The sequence below is a fragment of the Centrocercus urophasianus genome, unplaced genomic scaffold (assembly GCF_019232065.1).
Source record: "Centrocercus urophasianus isolate 14NV4802_14NV808 unplaced genomic scaffold, USGS_Curo_1.0 seq_23, whole genome shotgun sequence".
Lineage (NCBI taxonomy): Eukaryota > Metazoa > Chordata > Aves > Galliformes > Phasianidae > Centrocercus > Centrocercus urophasianus.
In genome coordinates, this window is record NW_024884789.1 from 8,783,712 (window position 1) to 8,806,766 (window position 23,055).

The 23,055-nt window shown below is 42.1% G+C and overlaps 1 protein-coding gene across 1 annotated transcript in view; it reads left to right on the forward strand.

Moving 5' to 3' along the window:
- HOMER2 (homer scaffold protein 2) overlaps positions 1-23,055 on the forward strand; it is a 48,134-nt gene that overhangs the window by 17,934 nt on the left and 7,145 nt on the right. Inside the window, exons 2-4 of the mRNA XM_042824723.1 lie at positions 1,194-1,350; positions 16,239-16,370; positions 21,868-21,960. Of these exons, the coding sequence (XP_042680657.1) occupies positions 1,194-1,350; positions 16,239-16,370; positions 21,868-21,960 (382 nt within the window). The remainder of the gene's footprint in view (positions 1-1,193; positions 1,351-16,238; positions 16,371-21,867; positions 21,961-23,055) is intronic.

The following is a 23,055-nucleotide window of genomic DNA, read 5'->3' on the forward strand; positions in this document are numbered from 1 at the left end:
TTTTAATTCAAGTGTAATGATTGAGAATGTGTGTGATGGTTTGTACTGTTCCTACATGCGGGACCTGAAGTTTTTGTGTTTTAAAAAGAGGTGGATTTAAAAGCAGCTGAAAAAAATTGAATAAAAACATAGTTCCAAAATGACAGGACTGAGAATAATTTAAGAGATTTATTTGTATGGGTGGGAAAGAGTAAGGTGTGAAGAGATGTCTCTGGCCTTTCACATATCTGCCTTCATTTGCTTTGTGTGTGGATGAGATAAATGTTTGGGGGAGTTAACAGTGGTGGACTCTGTTGTAATACAATTGCTTTTGAATACTGTCAGAATTCTGTCAAGTTCAACTATCAAAGATAAAACATTTTGTATGTACTGAGAACGTGCTGAACTTAATTAAGTGCACTCAATATATACCATTATAAGCTGTAGCTTTTAAGAACAAAAAGCATGAATATATATAGTTATTTAATATATGTATTTATATAAACAGCATATCTTGATTTGCAGTTCACTTCTAAACTTGGTTTAAAAGTATGACTTGAAAATAATTGACTTTTGCCACCTGTAAGTGATGTTAATTGTGCTCTAGAAGCCTTGATGTGTATTGTGCCTTGTCCTTTCAGCCCTGCATCCGCTCTGCTGTTGCTTGTGGTTTGGGTTGCCTGTGTGTAGGGCAGAAAACACCAGGTACGAGGTGTTCCTCATGGTGCATAGGGCTGGGATGAGGGAGGCCACAGCTCACCCGATGCAGTCGTGTGCTGGCAGGCAGCATGGGGCCTGGGACCCATTTCATTTCCCCCTTACTGCTCATGCTGATTAACTGCCCACGGAGTAGTGCAGTTTTAATGATAGGGACTTTAATATTCCAGTAATTATGCTGTGCCTTTGCTTTGCTAGCATTGTTAGCACCTCTGCAGAGCAGTCCTGGCCCCAAGCAGGCTCACAGCAGTGAGCAGGAGAGCCAGCTGTGTGGGGTTTGTTGGTGCTTTTGGCAGAATGTGTGGATGTGGGAAGAGTGAGCACACATGAGCATCCCTTCCTGGAGATTGGTATTTTGAGGAAAATTTGGGTTACAAAGTCATCATAACACAAGGAAGAAAAGTTAGCTTTGTGCTGCCTGGTCAAGTCTGGGCTTCTGGGACATTTCATCTTCTGCAGACTCATGCATCCATTTCTCCTGTCCCTCCCTATTCTAGAGAACAGCCCATCTTCACCACCAGAGCCCATGTCTTCCAAATTGACCCCAGCACGAAGAAGAACTGGGTCCCCGCAAGCAAGCAGGCTGTAACTGTTTCCTACTTCTATGACAGCACGAGAAACAGCTATCGGATTATCAGTGTGGATGGAGCCAAGGTAGGAGGTTGATGGTATCCCAGTGTGTTTTCTGTGTGGAGAGCATCATGGCTGTCAGCCCTGGCTGGCAGTAGATGTAGATGAGCTGCGTTGAACACGTAAATTGATAAATACTTGCTTTTTCTGTATATAATCTATTGTGGACACTTGTAGTGACAATTGAAAAGACAGTGACTTAAAAGTTATTTTTCCCAAATGAACAGACCCAGACAGGATTTTATCTCCAATTAGTTTGACTTCATGGTCTTAATGTGCCAAGGGCTTAAACTGCCAACGCGTAGTCTGTAGCACAGTGCTTAAACCCACCTCCTGTGCTAGGTAGATAACACTGAGGTCTCTTTGGTGAAAAAACATTCTTTTTAAGGAGAGCAAGGAGATAGATACATGCAGACTAGGGCTTTTGATTTAAATGCCAAGTACATATTCCATTTTGCATGGTTGAAATGTTTACAGGTTAGCACTTAATTTTCTACAGCTTGTCTACTGGAGTTCATCAGCGTTGAGTGACAAATTAGGCATGAAGATGTTTTCCCCACTCATGGTTTTTTTTTTTTCCTGACTTTGTTTTACTTCCCTGAACAGTGTTCTGATGTATTTCCTGCAAAAATCTTCATCACTTGAATTGACAACTGCTCTAATACCTTTAATGCCTTCTTTTTTCAATTTGTCTCCCCCAGTTTAACTTGTGAGGTGACTGCTTTTCCCTAGCAGTCTACAGATGTGTTAGTTAAAACGTTCCAATCTTGCACAAAAATCATTAGTTATTTTTTGCAGGAGTGCAAAATGTAGAATAAGAAGACAAATTTACAGCCTGTTTACCCATGTTCCTGCTTACATGAGGGTGTTGAAATATTACTGTTCTGGGAGAGAGCTACCTCAGAAATCATCCCTTAATAATCCGTTTATATTTGTCACTCTTATTTATTTAAAATGTTTGTTTTTCCAAACACCCTCTGTGCTGTATTTGGTTATATAGTGGCTTATAAATCAGCCAAAGCACCTGTTTAAATTGATGGTGATGTTCGCTGACATCGGTAGAGCACTAATGCATGGCCATCGTTATGCTGTTCATGCTGGTATGCTCACCTCCAGGCTGCAGCAGCTGGGCTGGTGCCACATCCTGTGGCCTGTGTGGTTTGTGGGTGTGCACACATGCGTTATGAGCGATTAATGAGAAGCCAGTAATTACTGTGTGTGGAGGGGGAAGCCATGTGCCTTCAGCTGGAGCATCCTGCCCAGGGCTGCAGACTGGATGGGTTTCAGAACCCCTTCATCTGTCCAAAAGGCATTATCCAAAAGGAAACAGCCCCTTGTTTGAGCGTGCCCTAGAATTAAAATTTTCCCCTAGGGCTTCCCCAGCAAGGATCAATTGCTCATCACATGAATTATTCCTCTTGTATTGAACCCGTGCTGATTAAGGAGCAGGTTGAGAAGAAATGCTGCCTGCACACTCGCCTCTGGAGAGTCCCATTTCCCAGCCTGTCCATTTGAGAGTGCTGATGTGGAAAAAGAAGGGTGTTTGTACCCAGTTAACGATAAAAGTTCCTCTTCTCCCTCACACAACTGCTGCTTATTGTAGTGACCTACTTTCCTCTCCCAAAGTGAAGCCCAGTACGTCTGTGAGGAAGAGTAAAGGCAGCACTGGTTGTCTCTGTCCTGCTTACATGTCACTTATTAGAATAGTCTTCGTGTGTTGGCAAGTATCAGGCAGATTAGCATTGCTGCAGGCAAAATTATCCCTCTTTTAATGACAGAAAGCTGAAGCTCAAGGGAAATAAGTGATTGGGCCTACAGGGAAGGTGTGGATGAAGGATGCAATTCCAACAGCTCACCGTCCTTGGATGCAAAGCGCCTGTTCTAGCAGTTTTAGATGCACATGTGATGCACGCTGACTTGCAGAGAAATGTCATTTAAATCCAGAATGCAGAACAACACAGGGCTGCTAAAGCCTGCTGGCCTTGCTGCCATGCAGAATGCAAGGCAGGTTGCACAGCCAGCTCAGTGCAGGCTGAGCACCCCTCAGAGGCTGGGGCAGCTTGCTGCCAGCCTGGCAGGCTGTGCCCGGTGCAAACCGCTTTAATTTCACTCCATTTCCAAGCCTGGAAGACAACAGGTTTTATAATTCCTACATCTTCTACAAAAAAGAGGTGCTGTGGACAGTAGAAAACAATTTATAGCAAATGATTTCATAGATACCATAAACACTTGCACTCCATGATGTTAACTGAGATACCGTTGCCAAACAAAGGAATAGATTAGCCTATCTTTTAATTGCATTATAATTGACTTCTATGTTGTCTAGAAAACAATTTCATCATGATGTTTTAAGAAGTTTCTCGCCAGAGGCTGTTTGCAGCATAATGAATGCTGAAGGAAATGGTACAGTAAAATGCAAGAGCACACACCGATCTGGAGTTAATGAGGCAGCCAAGAGACTTTGCTGTGTGAGAGTCCGCAGCTTTGTGGGCAAAAGCCAAACCTGTTGAAAAATGACAAAATACAGCAATGATGCAGGGAGAACGTGAACTCAGAAGTGTCTGATTGCTGTGTAGTGCGTGGGGGAAGCTGCATGCAAGACCCCTCATTAAAAATGACCTACATTATGCTGCAATTTAGAGGCAGAAAGGAGGTTGGAAAGCATGCAAATTGCTCAGACTGGTATCTTCCAGCATCTGCTGGAATGATGGTTGGTAGTGCCCATATTGGTGTTTTTTTTCTGCTTGTTTTGAATTGGAAATATGTATTATCCAGGCAATATAGATGAGGGAGAGGATATGGAACTTGTTTCCATATAGAATTTGAGAAAGATGTAATCCTTGTTGGATCTCAGAAGCAAACTTCTGTCCTCATTTTCAAACGTTCTGATGTTACATGCCTACAAAACCTGTGATTGTGACAGTGTTCTTTTCATCTTTAGAGAAATAAGTTGTTAACAAAGAACATAAAGCTGTCTTAAAGATTAACAACCAGCAATAAACTCTGTAGGGGGCATTTTGAGACTGCTGGAGCCAACTAAACTGTTGCAGTGAGAGCCACATCAGGTGGCAGTCTGAAATTGTTTGTGGGATCTTTACTCAGGTGATTAGGAAAAAAATAAAATAAAATTGGAGTTGAAGACTAATGGATTGCAAGAGTAGGTTTGGTAAATGTTTGATATGGAAAGAGGGGCTTTGTGTTTCAGAGAAAATAGATGTTGACTGACGCTCATTCCCATTTGCTGGATGATTTAAAAGAGTTTACTACTAACAATTGCCTTGAAGATGGAAGACAGTGAGTTGGGCATAATTTTGCTAAAGTGTTGAAGAGAGAACAAGAAAAATTACTGAGCTAGAAAAGCAAAGTAAGTAGATCTGTTTCTGAAGTAAATTGCAATTATTAAGAATGAGAGTGGGCCAAATTTTGCCAATCAATATACACTTACTGTTCTCCGAAGTGAATCTAGTTTGTAATACAGTATGATGAAGCTGTTTAGTTGTTAAGTGTTTTGTGTTCTGGTTGTTACAGTACCCTCACACAAAGGTCTCTTTGGGTGCATTGTACCAGGAAGGTCTGGTGTGATTCGGAGGGCAGAATCAGAGCCCCAGCAGCATTTGGCAGCAGACATTTGGGGCAGTAGGAATGGATGATGTGTAAAACTGCTAATATTTGGTATGTTTCTGGCTTTCTCAGTTCCTGTACCAGTCCTAATTGCTACCCTCCTCTTCATGATGACGCTTTTTGTGTTCCCACGAATGGAGGCAGGGCGTCTTCTGCACATTTATTGGCAATTCTGAGTTCTACCAGTTCTGTACTCGGAGATTCAAAGCAAATTATTTTCTTTGCCCGTGGAAATGAAATTATTTTAAGTCATAGTTGTTAAAAATACTCTAGGGTACTTTGCCAAAAGGTGACTCTTAGATTAGAGGAGCTTCCCTTCACAGGAAAAGAAATTGCGGGGTATGGTAGCAGAGATGAAATTCCTTCATCTGGCAAGTTTCTTTGTGTGTTTTTTCTTTCATTGATGTAATTTCAGCCATTAAACCAATGTCAACTCTTGCTCAGGAAAAGCCTACCAAGTAATTCAAGTAATTTAAATATTACAAACTTGGAACTGAATTGAAAAAAGGCTTCCAGCAATGTGTGCATTGCAACAGCTCTGCACTGCTTTGGCGGCTTTTAACTGTGTCTCCAAGACCTCATGGATGTGACTTGTGATGGAGAGGGATCAGAACAGCCACCACTCCTCTTGTCATATTCAGAGCAGATGTGCTTCTCCGTGGCAGGGTGAGTGTGGCCCCACCACCCTTCTCCGCTGTAAGCAGATAATGGTTGTCATAATTTCATAGTGAAATGATAGGAGGATGTTTTACTGCCTTGGGTAAAAAAAAAATAATGGGAGGAAAAAGAACAAGGAAAGTGACCTTAGAAATTGAAGTGTTGTCTTTTCTTCCTTTCAGTGGGTGTAGAGAAATCCTTAATAAAAAGCAGTGATTTTTCAAAGGTGTGGGTGAGCAAATATGTGTTTTGTCAAGGAGACAGAGGTTCCTTTATTTCCCGTTTGGCCTGCCCTACTTTTAGTGCTGTGACCGCCTTTGAGCTGTGCTGTGTGCTGCCCAGGGCCGGGCGGGCTGCCCGGTGCCTGATGCTCCTTGCCTTGTGTGTTGCTCTGCTGGCAGCAGCACTGCTGTTCCCAGAGAGATCCTGCTGGTAACATCTGGTTAATTTAGCAGAAAATACTTACTCCAGCTTCACAAGGCTTTTTCACCGCAGAGTAACTGAGATGGAGATTTCTTTTTTTTTTTTTCTTTTTCCCCAGGACTTTTCCTGTTGTGTTCTTTATGCCCTTCATCCCATTTCTTCCAGAGTTCTTCTCTTGTTGTCCCAGGACTGCCCACCATAAAATAGAGAGGCATGAGCTCAGTCAGAAAAGGCCCTGTCAACAAAAAGGTGGTATGTGACACTCATGGCTGTGTAATGAGCACCAAAAGCATCCCAGCTCCAAAAGAAAGGCAGTAGGGAGATGGACAGGCCTTGGGCTCTCGGAGGCTGAGTGAGGCTATGTTTTTGATCCAGAAACCTTCCTATGCCAATAGATCTCCACTACTGAACTAGCTTTCTGCTGTAAAGCAGAGAAATTAGCCTATGTGATGGCTTTCATCTTCTCTTTACCCTTATCATGGTATGTTAAGTATTTTACAAACTATTGGAACCATCTTCAACATGATTATTAGCACTGGAGATTATACTAGAGCCATAACAGAGTAATTCCAACAAATGGAACTAATTAACCCCCACATCAAAAGAACATCTTTTGAAATATGAAAACACAGCATAAAATATAATTTTAATGCACAATCCTGTTTTCCAGTGTGCATATTTTGTTTATATGTATAACAAACATCTCACTGTTTTTATGCTAGCGTGATGACTAGTAAGTAAAAACATAAGTTGTGGCTTTAAATATGGAAAATATAATGTAGACAAGTACTTTGCCACTAAGACAGACCAACGACCTACCTGTGTGTATATGTTAAACTTCTGCAAATCCATATTAGAACCTTTAGAATGATCTGATGCCATTTTATCTACTGCTTGGTAAGGCAGCTGCAGTGGGGCTTCTCCCACTTCAGACTTCCGAATAGAAGTTGGAGGTGGGTGCTCATCTACCAGGCAGGTTCTAGCACCAACAGTGCTGCATAAAGTGCTTTGGAATTCATACTAGAAGAGTCTCTGACTGCTTCTTGCTGCCCCTTTTGGGCTTGTTGTTGCTGTAAGTATGGAGCTTTCTTTGAGAGGCAGCTGCTGTGTTTGTAGTGATGCGCTCCTTGGTTATGTGTGAAGAGCAGATTACGAGCAGGGGAACATCTGTTCTGCCCTGGGTCATAACTTGCCAGGCTCACCCAAGCTGTGGCTTCTCATTCAGTGAAACTAATTAATACTTTTTCCATCCTGGTTTTAACTTCTGTTTCCCAATTCCAGTTAAGGATGTAGCGGAGCTGTGGTGAACAGGGCTTCTAGATTTGTTGTGTCACTCTGAAGGGGGCTACCGGGGAGACTCTTTATTCAAGAGACTCTTTCCACCATACAGGAGGTGCATTCATGCAGCCTGTGGAACAGCACAGAGAAGTGTGACTTCTGGGGTGATACCAGGAAAATGCCTCTGAGGATGTCAGGCAATAAGCTGGCAGCTAAAGCTGGGCAGATGCAGATAGAAAATAAAATACACGTTTTAAAGATAAATAGTTGCATGTAGCCAATGCACTGAGGTGTGCAATGGATCCTTCTGCTGCAGAATCCAGTGCTTCATATTCTTCTCAAAGAAATTTTGAAATAACAGTGAATGAAATTAAGGGAAAATGACAGTCCCCAACGATGTTTAAATATTCATGTTATCTGCATTTGTGGTGTACTTGCGGTTTTGTTTCTCTCTAGACATTAAAATAACTTGAGAGTATTTTCTTTGAAGTTTGGTGGTGAGGAAGAGCAGCATAAAGGAGATGCAGAACTGCCAGCCAAGCGTGGGACTGCCTGCATGCATCATGCTTTATTTGCTCAAGGTGATATCAGATTCAGAAATTCAGGCAGAGGGGAGGTGCGGGGTCCCATAATTGGGAAGATGATATGGTAGTCTGGAGTGATGTCTGCAGAAGTTTCCAGCCCTTGCTGATGCTGGTTGAGGTGATAGGGTAGATAACATGGGGTGCACTTGTGCAAGCGGGGCCCTGAGCATTCAGAGGGAAATACTGAGAAAGTGCAGCAGTTTTTTCTGAATTGCTGATAGCAGTGGAGATGAGCTGGGAACGGAGGGAAACATTAAAAATGTTTGTGCAAACAAGACCCAGAGCTGCAAGTGAAAGAGAGCTTGTCAAATGCTGGGAAATAGAGCAAAGTAAATACTATGGATGTGGTGGGAAATGTGGTGGGTCCCTTGAGGCTGAATCAGCCAGAAGTCCTGAGCATCTGTGGAGGATGGGATTTGGGTAAAGCTTTACAGCTCACATCACTGAAGTGTTTCTGTATCAATCTCTTTCCAAGTTATTACACTTGAAATGTGAAAAATCCTTCGCTCTGGATTGTTTCTGGAAGGAAGTCTTCCATAAGCCAGTTAGTGAGCTCAGGAGAGCAGAAGACAATGCCAACAACTGAATCTTTGACCAAAGAATGGGAAGCACACCTGCTTCCCATTTCATCCTTCCTGGCAGGTAGAGTGCATGGAGCCACCACACACCTGAACCAGTGCTGCAGAAACCTATTCATACATGCAATTTATGGGGAAAAAAAAAAACTTGCTAGAGGATTTCTGGTTGCAAATGGCGATATATGGAACCTTCCTTCTTGGATAGGTTTTCCCTTTTTTATAACCTCTCCATAAAGTTTCTTGGTAAAGCTCTGTTTCAGGTCGTGGTCTTTGATCTTAAGAGAGCTTTTGAAGAATCTTTAAAAAATCTGAGGGGGAAATGATCCATAATTGTAATTAGGTGACAAGGTAAAATCAAGGTTTTTAGTATCATCACAGGCACAACATGGAAGATTTTGCAGATGCTTTCCCTTATCTTTTTGGTTTCATTAATTAAGCAAAGCAAAACTCTTGAAGTAGGCATATTTTTACATTCCAAAAGCTTTCGCTCTTGCTCACCAAAGCTCAGGGGTAATGGTGTTGCTCAGCTTCAAGGGGCATGGTGTTGCTCAGCTTGGGTACAGGCTGTGCAATATGCTTTTTCTTCCAAGAAATTTGCAATGGGGTTGAGGAACATAGTACCCAGGGATGAGCTGAACACCTGTTTTTTCTACTCGAGTTTTCCCCAGCTTCATCCCAGAAGGACTTTGCTTGATTTGTTGCAGAAGTGCTGCACATCTATCAGGAATCGCAGTGAACACAGCTCTGCTTAGCAGTTGGTTGACTGATTCAGATTTTTTAGTCCCTCTTGTTGTTGTTGTTTAAGTTCAGCTACCAAAAGTAACGAATCATTTCTATAAGCTGTGCTTTATGGAGCTCCAAGGAATGCTTTTCCCATGAAACAGCTGCAACCATTGTTTGTTCCCTTCTTCTTGCTGTAGTGCCAGAGGTATCTAATACCTGAAAATCCCAATTAGAGTTAGTGTATCAAATGTTCTAATCAAGTAAAGCCAGATGGAATTTATAAATAAACTATGCTGCACTGTGTGCTCTTAAAATTCAAACATGGAACATAAGTCAGTGCAGTATTTTCCTGGTTTTATTGCAAACATACAAAACCCAACACATTTCTTCCTCCTTGACTCTGCATTGCGGAGTTGCATTCGCTGGTACTGTAGTTGTTATAGGGAAAACCAGGAGTAGTATGAAAGTCTATTAACTACTAAATAGTAGATAACTTACAAAGCTGATTCTCTTTGGATTCTTTAACCTCCACCTACCTTCATTTTCTAACAGCAAAATAAGCCATCAGGAATCTCTGAGGATGCAGGAGGGTTGTTGTGTCATCCCACAGCTACTTCATATCTTCATTTAGGTTAGAATATTGCTACTGAGTGTTGTAGGACCTGATTGCACCTGTTACGCTGTCTTCTAACAGTGACCTCGTCTGGGTGCTTCAGAAGATGTCATGCAGGTTCTGCCGTCTGCCAAGAGTAACGCACTTGTCTTTCTTGGTTGTTCCTCATTCCAAAAGGCAGTTCTTTCCAGATTTCAGAGAGGCAGTGGTAAGCTGTCTTACCAACAACTGCTCACTGGGGTCTGTAGGTTGCCATTCAGAACAGAGGAGTCTTTAAGGATGGCTACAGTCTTGTATCTTACCCATGTCATATTGCTCACGTCCTGCAGCCCTGCTCCAGGCTGCTGGCTTCTGCCTCTCAGACATCATTCAACCTTTAAAAGCGGTGTTGGTCATCTTTTTTGTTTGGCTCATTCAGTTTCTGCATCTTTAACTATAACTACCTTCTGGTGGTGTTTTTGTGATTTGTATGTGGTGGAACAGCTTGGGGTCCTGGGATAAGTCCTGTCTGAGCTCTGCACAGGGCCTTCAGGCTGAAGAGAGGAAATGAAGCTGCACCATAGCCTCAAGGGTGCAGGCAGAGGAGTGCTTAAATGCTTCATGTAGGGATTCGATTATGCTTAGATGAAATCCCCCAATGCACAAATGTGAGACAATTATGTATTTTTTGCTTTACCTAATTGTAAATAATGCAGCATTCACCCAATTTGTAGCCACCAGGAAGAAATAATATCTTTGCTGAATTCTTCTTCATCTCTGGAAAGCTAGAAATGTTACCTGGAAATAACACACAGGCTTACCTGGTTGTATGTTTTATGAAATGTTGCATGAAATTCCTAGGTGACAATTTGTTCCAGAGCAGAGAGGCTGGGAAGCAGTGCTGTAGCTTTGCTTCAAGGAGCAGCTGCTGGTGCCGAGCAGGGTGGTGGGTGGATGTGTGTGCTGTGCCGAAAAGGAAAAGAAATTCTCGTCAGATGTCAAAGCAAAAATAGGAGATTTTAGATTTAGACTGGGTGGAGGAGGTGGGAAACCAGCTCTGCAGAGATGTTAATTACTTCAGGAGGAAAAAGAGCACAATGGAGTAGGTGTAGCAGGAGGTTTACTTAATAGAATTCACATCACGGTGAACCCACTTTCGTTGCATTTAGGCAGGTTCACAATGAGGACTTTACAACAGAAATAGTTCAGTAGAGGAAAAACAGTTATTAGTCTTTTTATTAGGGGGAGGGCATTTTTTACGTATTTTCTCATACAGGAGGCCAAGAGCTACTTCTACCTATATGTCATGCATGGCTTTGGATTTGCTGTGTTACAGGGTTAAAAATGCACAGCTGTGGGGTTGCAGAGTGGATCTGTAGGGAAAAGAGAGATAAGTGCAACTGCAGGAAATGGCCAGCAGTGGCAGCATGTGAGGGTTGTGATCACTGTGAGTCCCCTTCTGCACTTGCTTTCTTAGCACTGTGTGTTGTGGATGTTTCTGAAATCTATGTCTGGGTGGCACAGCTAAAGTCCTGCTTGCCTGGCTGACCTGGCAGCTGTCCCGTCCATTGCTGCACCCCCTCTCTCTTGCACACAAGTGATGGAGCAGAGCAGGAAGAAAAGCAGAACGAGACATTCAGTGTTCTTTTCAGTATGTTTCTGGTGCTCCTAGTCTGCTCAGGTGAAGTCCCAGGTCTGCCCCAGATGTATGTCCCACACATCTCTGTGTAGGAGGTACAGCAGATAAGGCAAAGTTCAAACATGTGTAGTTGCTGCTTATAGTTTTCCTTTTTTTTTCTTTCTTTCTGAAAGACCCTTCTACAAAGTCTTAGTAGAAATGGTGAGGAGAACGATTTCTACTGGCCCTGGTTTGTTAGACAGCTGTAATTAGTTCTCCTTCATTACAAGTTTATTTTTTTGATCAAGGCCTGTTCTTTTTGTCATCCCAGTTTCTTGTTGCGAGTGTGTCTTCATCCCATTTGGAAAGTGGGCTCAGGAGGTGACTCCCTTTGTACCTTTTGCTAGCCCTGTCATGGCTAATGGCATGGGTGTGAGGGTGTGTGCTGTCTTTGTAAGCTGGAGCAGAGATGATCTGATGTTTTGGGGTCACAGGTGAGTGGTTTGTTTCTGCAATTCAGCGTGAATATGGTACTTTAGGCTCTGGGTTACAGGAGCTTTTCTGTTTTCTTCAGAAGGAGGTGAAGAGCTCTAAGCCCCACACTGAGGTTAGCACCTTCCTCATCATGTCATTTCATGTAATATACAGTTTCTGCTTCCTTAAACCAGTGATTTATTGGTGAAAAGACATTGCGTTTCTGTCTAGCCACCAGCAAAGAATGGGAGCTAGTGAAGATAAGTGCAAATCATGGCAGTGTAGGTGGATAAATTCCACGAGGAAGTTGCTGAACATGTGAGGGAGAATTTCTCTGCAAACCCATCCCTCTCCCTTGGTCTTCACGTCCGGGTTCACGAGTGCTTCTGATTCACATTGGCTTGATGAGCTGGAAGAACCTGCTGAGCCTGTGATAGCTGCAGCCCGAGGACTGGCAGCTCCCTGCCCTCATCAATTCTGTTTTTAGATTGAGATACGTCTTCACTGAAGATTAGCAGCCTGGTGGGTTGAGGAAATTAAATTTCACAAGGGCTGCAAACTGGAAAGCACATATTGAGAGGTGTGAAAATGAAATGGGGAGGTTTTAATGTAGTGACTTCTTAATGAGAAGATACTATGCCCTTGAGCCTTAGGGCTTTTCTGGAGGTGAAGTTGCTTCAGAACAGCAGGTGATGTGAATTTAAAGAGGAATGATTCTGGAATTTCCCAATCTGCTGAACTGGGACTTTGGTCCCAGAATAAAGGGTGAGATTATTTCTGTCCCATTTCTGATTTGATTTAATGCAGTTCTAGAACTTCAAATTGGCTAGTCTAGCAATCCCACAGCTCTTACTTCGGTCTGTTCCCAGGTAGAGAGGTGTTTGCCAGAGCTGGCTCTGTGGGTGTGTGTCCCAGCCAAGGAAATGTCCTGGTGCTGCTCAGGGCAGCATGTTGGTTTCTCTCTGCCAGATGCTCACAGCCATTGGCTCTCTCCTTCTGGGGATGAGCCTGCTCCCATCTATGCTGCTGCTTCTGGAAACGTAGCACAATGCCAAGGATGTCCCAAGCTGCTGGTAGCCCCTGGCTGCTCCAGCACTGTTCTGCATGGGCTCCTGTGCACGTGTTTGCCTCACCTTGACTTGAGAAAATGCCTTTCAGGAAACACATCAGTGTGATTTGGTGATAATGGGGAGTTTGGGAAGGACCCTTGAAATGCACTAAGCATCCCCCATGATAGAAGGTAGCTGTGTGTACATACACCACGCATATATCATGAGCAATTTGAGCTGCCAATGCAGGTTTTTTTTCTACCCAGGTTATCTTGTGACCTCTCTGCTTGTTTTATTTGGCAACTTCTCTCTGTGGGAAGGCAGTGGGGTGGGTATGTTTCAGCCTACGAGAGCTCTGCCCTTCACAAGCTTATTTACTTACTTTTATCTGATGAATGTGCCCAGTGTGTGTGTTCCTAAACGTCTCGAATCATTTCTGGTTGACAGAGTACTACCTTGAACTGTAAAAATTATTCATTGTCATCTTTAAATAAAAATTTAGATCTGTCAGGATTGTTTTTCTCCCAAGGGAAGTGAAATTAGCTTGAGATTTTGTTTGGCTTGTGTGGACGTAGCAGGAATGTTTGCCATCTGATGTGCTGGCATCTAGATGAGAGAAAAGGCAAATTTTTTTTAACCACATGTAGACAACTCCACCAGCATGATGAATGAGTTTATTATTCTGTAAGGTGCTTATTACATTATGCTCCTCTTTGCCTTTGTCTGCGGGGAGAACTCGTTAACCACTTCAGGGACTGATGGCAGCTCATTAGAGCTGTTTGTCTATGAAGCCATTAACCTGGATGACAGTCCCTGTGTTTATTTGGGGTTTTGATGCTGTCAGAATTCCATCATATGTGTTATAGGAATGAGGGCCTATGCAAAGCTGCTTCATAAGAGTCTGTTTGAATGCTGAGTGGACTCTTCTTACAGGACTGCGGTCCTATGGGAAGCCTTCCCACAGCGCTGTGGGTTTGGCTGGGATTGAGTTGATTTTCTTTGTAGAGGCCTGTATGGCACCGTGTTTTGGATTCTTCATAAAATCAGTGTTGATCACGGGTACCTCACAGCGCTGTGTTGTGTTCTCCTTCTCCTGACTGTTTCCATGCAGCTCTGAGTTGCTCTCTCAGCTTTTTCTCAGGTTTTCACTTGTCTCTGGTGTCTGGGGCATCAGACTGACAGAGGAGGGCTTTAAAAAAAAAAAAAAAAAAAAAAAGCTAGAGCTGGCTTGCAAGCAGATTCACTAATTGCAGCTTTTTATAAATTTAGCAGATGAACTGACAGTTTCTTGAAGGTGTGTGATCACCACAACCTTCCCTTGGGTTCTGGCTACAGAAAAAATTAACCTCTAAGGTGCTAAGCTAATATACTTCATCTCATTGCTCAATAAGTTGCTTTGTGTTCTAGTTTGCAGTCTTCATTATTCCTCTTATCACTTCTTTGATGTTGGACTGTTGTCTAAAAGTTCCCTTCAGCGTGTTTTTTGTGTTTGTATTTTCTAGATGTTTATTTTAGGAGTTTTTATTACTCTCATTGTCAGCTTCCTGTGAAGGAGGTTCTCGCCTTTCAATGAGAGGGGTCATTTTATTAGCTTTTCAGCCAAAGATGTCTGATTTGATAGGCACAGTAGGGCTGAAATAATACTTTTTTATCCCTTGAAATTTATGGTTGTTTCAGAGCTTCTAAAATAACTCAGTAAGACAAATATGTGTAAGTAGTTCACCTGTCTGACGTAGGATATACGTTAAGCACTTCCTTTAATGTTTATGGAAAACATCCTGATTTCTCATTTGGCCGTAGATTTCACCCCCTTTCTTATGACTCATTCTATCCAGTCCTCCTATTGTCACCCTCCCTTTGAATTGTCAAATCCATGCATAAGATCTTTGGAGTTTTGGTTTTCTTTTAATTTAAATTACTGGAATTGAACTTAGGTTTTTATATCGGCCACCTTTCTGCTGCATGACTCAGCTGGAGCACAGCACATCTGGGCAGCTTTCCTTATGCCTCTGTGAGACAGCCATACAAAACCATGTCTCATCTTCAAAAGTTCATTTCTACGCAGCTTATGTCAGCCAACGCTGCTGAAGAAGAATCACCTCTTCCCCCATCTCATCCTGGTTCTTCCTATTAAAAAAGTAAAACAGAATTTACTAGCGTCAGCCACCTGGCCCTGCCCTGCTTTCATCCTTTTGGTGAGAAGCTTCCAGCAGCAATGATTTCATATTGCTTTTGAGCTTGGTCTGGATCGACTGGTTGTGTGCTGACGTTGGTCCTTTGCACACAGCAGGGAATTGTACACTTGTTGGGAAGTGATGGCACAGTATGGGGAGCCACCAAAGGTGTGCAATTTCTAAGAAGGAAAATAGAAGCATCCGCACAGAGGGTAGAAGTTAGGGAGGGGATGGAGGCAAGGAATTTTCTTTCTCTGGTGAATTTAATTTACGCTTTTTTGCTAAATGTAAATGATAGCTTAGGAAAAATCTGCTTGGAATACCTAGCAAATGATGTTGCCAGGATACTTCCTGATCATGTTAATTAAGCTGTCCCACGGATTTGGCTTAATTACTGCATAATTTGCATATTGGAAATGATGGTACGCGTTACTAAAGAAAGCTCCTGTTCTGCTAGCAGGAAGACAGTTGCTCATGAATTCATTTTCAAGGGAAGGAGTCTCTAGGCTCATATAATGATGTATCTTGAAAATAAAGTTGAGATTTTTGATAATGAACTGGCATGTATATCTCATTCCTTTTGGTATGGTTACACTTTATGCTTTTCCTACCAAGTTCTGCATGCCTGCAGCCTTCCTCTTGTTAGCCATTTCTTTGAGCACAGGAACCACTGCTGCTCTCGAGGCTGCTGAATCAGGTATCAGTCAGTGTGAAAGTGGTGGAATATTTGTCCTGAAGACATTTATGTTTGAAGCTGGATGTGCATTGTTTGTGATGTCATTTACCACCCTCCCTGGTTAAGCTTACTGTTAAACTATAATTCATGTGCTTCCATGCTGAAAAAGTGAGATCAACTCCCCATTTCTACTAGGGACATTTTATAGCCCCCCCCCCCCCCATCCCTGCTTTGAGTTCTGTGGTGTTAAACTGCAGGACTATGATGGTACTTTGGAAATAAAAGATGACAAAACATCGCAATTCCTGCATCAAGTAAGACAACGTGAAATATGTGTTTTGGGAAAAACTGGGAGTACTGCAGCTTCTCTGTTCAAACTGCTAATTGCTTTGACTTATATGGTTGCTAGGATATAAATTTCTGATGTGGCTGCTCGTAATTCTTTTTTGATCTGTTTCTAAACAGGTGATCATAAACAGCACAATCACCCCCAACATGACCTTCACCAAAACCTCGCAGAAATTCGGCCAGTGGGCAGACAGCAGAGCCAACACCGTGTTTGGGTTGGGCTTTCCCTCTGAGCAGCAGCTGTCCAAGGTAACGGGGCTCCCCAGCAGTCTTGTTTGCTGAGAGTGAAGAATTGCGTGTACCCATCCAGCCTCTTCCAGTCTGCAGATCCTTTTCATCCACGTGCATTGGTCAATTCCTATAACTTGCTGGTATCCCTGTATACAGAAGCAGGCTGCATCTGTGGTCTAAACTATGAACTAAATTGGATCGCTGATGATGGCTCTAGTGTGGGGATTTTGATGTTTTGCCCAGGATGGTTAAAAACATTTGCAATTCCAGATGCTCACAGAGCTGTGAAGCCAAATGGGACCAAGGCTGCACCTCCTGGAGCTGCCCTGACCCTGGTATCAGCGCAGCACAGCCCTGGGTAGGGGCCGGCTACAGCAGCACATGACTGCCTCTGCTAATGAGTAGCAAGCAGTTTAAAATAAATTCCCTATTGTTAGATCAGTGGTCTTGCCAAGTGCTCATCAAGAGGCTGAGGTGTTTGTTCCTGCAACAGAAAAGCATGATTTATCTAGCACGTAGTAGCCTCTTGAAGCATGGCTACTTGGCATCAAGCTTAGCAGTTAATTAAACACTGTGTCCTAGGACATGGTACACAGCCTCTCATGCTGCTGTCCTCTTGCATGCATTATTTAAATGCAGTCCTGAGAACTGAAGTTTCCTGTAGTGTCTAAAATAGCTAAGGCAAGTCATTGCAATTGGAGGGAGACATTTCAATCACTTGGATTTTTACAAGGTTTTAGTTTTCTAAAACTATTTAACTGAGTTTTTGCAGTTTCCAGATATGTGTTTTTTGCAAGTGTTTCTTAAATACAAAACATATTTTACCTTGCATATTAAGTTACTTTTGGATTTGGGATGTCTGTTAAGGTGCCATGGCGATAATGGGATGCTGTCCTGGGGTGCTAAGGCCACTCAATCAATCACATGCAAAACTGCTTTTTAAAAGTGTGACGTTGGTGATAGTGAGGTTTTGTGATGTTCAGATGCAGATGAGTGCTTGTTTCACCTCAAAGAGGTATTTATAGCAGCTAAATAAGTAGTAGGAGGGTTAATCAAGGGGAATCATTTGTTTTGAGTAGCAGGTGTAAGCCATGATACAATGCAACATTTGGGCATCTTTACAATCAGCACATTTGGTGTTCCTTAACAGCCTAATCGGAGAGATTTTACTATATTCTCTGGAATTGACCAAAGACATGCCTGGAATAAGTTTAATGCTGGTATCATTAAGTGACTCTTTAGTCTGTCTTTAATCTGTGAAATGCCCATTGTCCATGCTACAGCCTTCTCCTTGTAAGAGAAGCTTCCAAAACCAGCAGGAAGGCTGTTTCTGGTCAGAATGTTGAAAAGGGATGGTTTAAGGGGCACTTCTGAAAATGGCTTAAAATGTTGTGTTTGAAAATCTGACAGTTGTCTGTCTTGAAAATGTTAGAAGAGGTGTTTATTTCTGCCATGCAAAGCAATGGGACCAAGATATCCCTTATGATCGTGCTCTTCCATTTAATCGTTAAGCCATTAGTATGAAAGATCAAAGATGGTGAAGAGATGACAGAAGTATAAGTGTATTGGGAATAGCAAAATTGTTTCATTTTATGCTGATGTCATTACACTCTTATAAAAGATAAAAATAACAGTGTGCCGGGCTTCCCCAAAATACCTGAAGCTTTTAGCCAGGAGTTGGGAGGGTGTGCTAAAACTCCTGTGAACCAGAGTTCAGTAGCCCTGGCTTAAAATAAATAAGTAAATGAAAATGAAGGATGTCTGCTGAAAACAATGGATAATAATGAGTTATGAGAAGTGGTTAGCACACCTATCAACTCCTGCATTTTTTAAGCATGTTGTCTGGCCTAATAAAAGATATTGCCTCTTTCTAATGGTTTTCTTCTCTTGAGATGCTTAAGCATTAATCCATACCTATAGGGACAAGCAGTTCAAATTAAACATGAGCCATTAACGAAAACTGCATCAGTGACCTAGTAACCTAATTAACCACAGACACTGGGACTCTCCCAATCAATGTGGATGGTAATGTCCTGCTTAGGGTCCTTTGCCTCAGAAATGTCTCAGATGTTGTTACACCAAAATTGAAACAGGAATCAAACCAGAATTAATGGTCTGTCTGTTTGTGATGGAGAGGCAGGGCTGATGCTGTAAAACTGGTGATGTGTTTTGCACACCAAGCTGTAAAGTAACGTTTCTGCTATCACTCAGGATGCTGTGGTACAGACATGATAATCTTAGGAGCAGTAGCTAGCCAAGGGCATAGGGACAGAGATTTATATAGGTGAGAAGTCCAGCAAGCCCAGACTCTGCACATTAAAAACCAACTGCAGCCAGTGCCTGGGAAGCGCCAGACCTTCGCTTTCCATTTATGCACATGGGTGTTAGTTGTGCTGTATGATCCCTGGCCACTTTCATGAGCAAAAGCTCTCATCCCTGATAATCTGCTTGACACTGAGGAAAAGCCACAGTGGCAATGCCACACATGCAGTGTGGGTCAGGCACCCAGTGGTCCCAGGTGGGAGCATTGCATAGACCATTCCACAAACCCAGAGAGTGAGGAGGTCTATGTGGGATTGCTGTGGCTGGGAGCAGCTGCTCCACGTCTGATAGGAGGAGACGTGAAATATAGTGCCAGATAAGGAGCTTAAAATTCACATGCACAAAATAATGCTTCTTAATGTGTAAAATGTTAAGAAGCTCTATTTCTACATATTTACATATTTCTCCAGGTGACACGCATGCTGCAGATTTTTAACAGCCTCTAAATAATCTGTGCAATGCACAACTGCATCTTTGAGTCCCCACTAAACCTCTTTGATCAGGACTCCCAGCGATGCAATGCCCATGGGCTGCCGAGTTTCCCAGGGGTGGGAGCAGCCAATGCATCCTGCAGCTCGGGCCCACAGCCTGCCGGGGCACTGGGGTGCATCAGCAGCCATGGCAGCCTGTTGGAGAGGTCTGCAGTTGGTGTTTCTCCTGCTTGTTATTCTTTTGTGAACTGTGGGGAAGTTTGTCTGCTCAGTGACATCAGGAAGGAGAGGGAAGGTGAAGGGAGGAAAGATGGTAAGAAGTTGGTTTTGGAGAATTAGACATAGCCACTTGAGACTGCATTTACTGCGTTTTCACTTAGTACAAGCTAAGAATTTCCCTGTTTTGGAATGCTCTCTATTGTTGCAGTGGTTTGATAGCTCAAAATCACTTTAGATCTTGGTGGTGATATGCAATTTTTTTTTCAGTATCTCAATTATTTGTCAGTTTTTTATGTTTGAGACAGAGTTGGTCAGCTGCTGGAGAGAGGCAGCAGTCAGCATTGGTAACATAGGATCAGTCAGGGCCATCGCTGTTGTGTTTCTGCATTCAGCAGAATAATCAAGTGAAAGGCTTTAATTTCATAGCAAGTGAAGGGGATCCTCTTTAGCTTTCAAAAATAAACTGTGAGCAAAATCTAGCAGCTGTTAATTAGCTAAGAATAAAAAACGAGCAGCACCAGAACTCTATGGATTGCAACCAAATGTATGGGATAAACAAATAGCAGGGAAGTCTTTCACTTCAGTTTCTGTTGCAGCCCTCTTCACAATGTAATCGTGCTTACAAGTAAGGATAATACTTCCACTCTTAAAGCCGTGGGTCTGCCTGAGATTGGTGAAAATCTCACCTACTGGTACTTGTTTTTGAAAGCGTTAGGTGTGTGTGTTGGTAAACTGGAGGCTGAAATCCACTGTGTGAAGAGGTCTTCATCAGTTTTGTATTGAAGGATGCTTTTGTTTAGTCACATATGATTTCCATTATGGCACTGTGTAAAAACATCCTTTTCTTCTTGGCTCAGATGATTTTTCACAGCAGTCTCCTGTGTGCTTTATGAAGATAGCTGTGAAGATAAAATTTGATAGATCACTTCTAATTCTTTTTTCATATTTCATAAAGTCCATGAAGAACCTTCATAAATTTTTCATACTTGCCCATAAGGATTTATTGGAAAAGCGAGACTCAGAACAGCCCTTTACTGTTTGCAAGAAATCCAAGTGCAGAACTTATGTTGACACAGTATTTTAGAAATAATCCTTTTGCTGCAGCTGTTTTGTCACAGTGGGAGACATTGCAGAGATATTCTACGTAAAGTTGGAGTCAAATAATGGAAGGACAAAATGTAGAGTAGGTGATGCTAATGGTCTTCATAGAGCTACAGAGGTAATCAGGTCATTTTGTGTGTAAGGACTGCACATGCCATCAAGTAAAAGAGCAATACTTTACATATGCAATTCCAGCTGTTGTATAGAACATAGCAGGATTCAAGAGCTCCATATTCATTATTCATAAGCATTGTTACAGTCTGTAAGTGGCTTGCAAACTTTCAGTTGGCTTTGAAGAAGTGTTCCTTCATGGGATTAAAGAGTGGTGTGTGTTTGTTGGAAGTGAGCCTTCCCATTCCTTGACTATAAAATTGATTTTTGTAAGGCTTTTATTTACAGTTTTGTCATAGGTATTCTAAATTTTCCAAGGATGTAATGGCAGTATTTTTAGCCACGGTGCAGTAAAATAGATCTGTTTATATGTACTTTTAATGTCTTTCCTTCCCATTGTTTCAAGTTTTCCAAATCACAGGTTACTTCAGCAGAGAGACAAAGTTACCTGCTCACATACTGCCAGCATCTTAGTTACTTTTTTTTAAATGCGCTTTTCTTCCATCTTTGCAATCATCCTTTTAAAACTTTGCATGCTGTTTAAAGCCCCGCACCACTGATTGGCTGCAATAATACTTGTATTTCTAAGCTGCCAGACTGGCTTAGGAGCAGATGTCCTCCAGCAACTTGTAGGAATGAGACTGTTGCTTTTCATCTTTATCTTTCCATTCCACTGACTTCCCCACTTTGATATTTATAGAAACCACTCAAACCTTTTCCTGAAGTCTTCTACCTTTATTTTTGCCAGTATTTAGGAAATCAGACCAAAAAAGCTACATTTTCATAGGTCCCTGTAGCACATCCAGATCATCTTTTTCTCTTCTGTCTTGATAATTCCTTGCTCATGTGCTGCAGATGTCTGACGAGCTCATTTGCATTCTTTAATTTAATTGACTTGCTCTGAGGAGTAGAAGACTGATAATTTTTTTTTATCCAAATATGATTGTATGACTCCATAATCTTACATACTTTGGGCTTAGTATATAAGATCATAGAATCATATATACTTTTGACTTTAATAAACTGTCAGTGTTGAATGAAGAATGTCGAGGGAGAAGAAATAAACAAAACCACTTCCTACCAAGGGGCACCAGCAGCTCTGTGGGATTCTGCTGTCAGCTGCAGAGAATCCTTCTTTTAGGAACAGCATTGCCATGCCTTTGGAAGCACCTTCCTGCCAAAGAATTGAAATGTTTTTTCTTGCCAAAAATGATAAATTATCAAATTTAGTTGGTCACTTCTGGAGATCTATGAGACATACAAAGATAATAAACCAAATAATTTTATATATAGTTAATAATTTTAATAAGCATCTTTTGTGCTATTTCCAGTTTGCAGAGAAATTCCAAGAAGTGAAAGAGGCTGCCAAGCTAGCAAGAGACAGATCTCAAGAGAAAATTGAGACCTCAAGTAATCATTCACAGGTTTGTAATTTAACATTAATACCTATATGCATACAGGATAAATAATTTAAAGCTAGATTTTCTAATGAACTACCAGCCTCTGGCAGCAGGCTGGGGGAAGTATATCAAATGAAGATTGCCCAAGGTAATTATCAGCTGCTGGGCATTAACACTGTCAGAGGAACATTTTTCATCCATCCATGCTCTTTGCCTTCATTTACCTGCAAGTTTTTTCAGCAGTTCTGAGCTGTTACAAATTTTTTAATAGCTGGGAGAGCTATACATCCTTTGATTTGTACTGTTACACATAGGTTGGGTCACTAGCAAGTATATCAGCATAATTGTGTAGCAGACAATAAGTAAGACTTATTAAGATACTCCTTTTTGTTATCTGTCTAATCTACTTCTGTAGGAGTTCGTTTTGCCAATGCAACGGCTTGCTTCACAGCCACTGTGTCTTTCATTGCCTGGATACGATTCATTGAAAGCTGCATTGCAGAAACAGGCATCGCTGTAGTGAGGGGCTGGATGGAAGAGCACATGTTGCAATTTGTATAATGTGCTTCTTAGGCAGCACACTTCCATGCAGCCTAGTACCTCTGTGCCCAGTGAGCGCTGGGCAGTAGTGTATGAGCAAAGAATGAGTGCTGGCTTGGTGGCAGTTCTTGGCCTGTGCTGGTATTTGGAGGAAGGTTATATTCATATTGTTCAGGAAATAGAGCTGGATGACTAGAGGAAAGGTGCTGAAGCCTCAGGCCTGCAGCTGACCCCCTGGGAGAGGTCCAGATACAGCTCAGAGAGGCTGACTTTGGATATTTGTGGTTTTTGAAGACTTTGGTCATGGCTTTTATGATTCTCTGCTTGTTCTGTATTTGTGGTCAGCAACAAGCAGTGTGTACAGGTCATCTCTTTGGAGCAGCAGAATTTTGTATATTTTTGGGTTGGTCTTTCTGTGCTTTCAGGAGCACTGTATTGTTTCAATACCTTAAAAATCACAAGCAATCAAAGGCCCTTCAGAAGCCTCATCTGTTAAAGCAATTAAAAATTATTTGTGAACACTTCAAATTTTCATTTTGTCCATCTTTATCATTCTTGCATTCTTTTATGAAGAAAGCA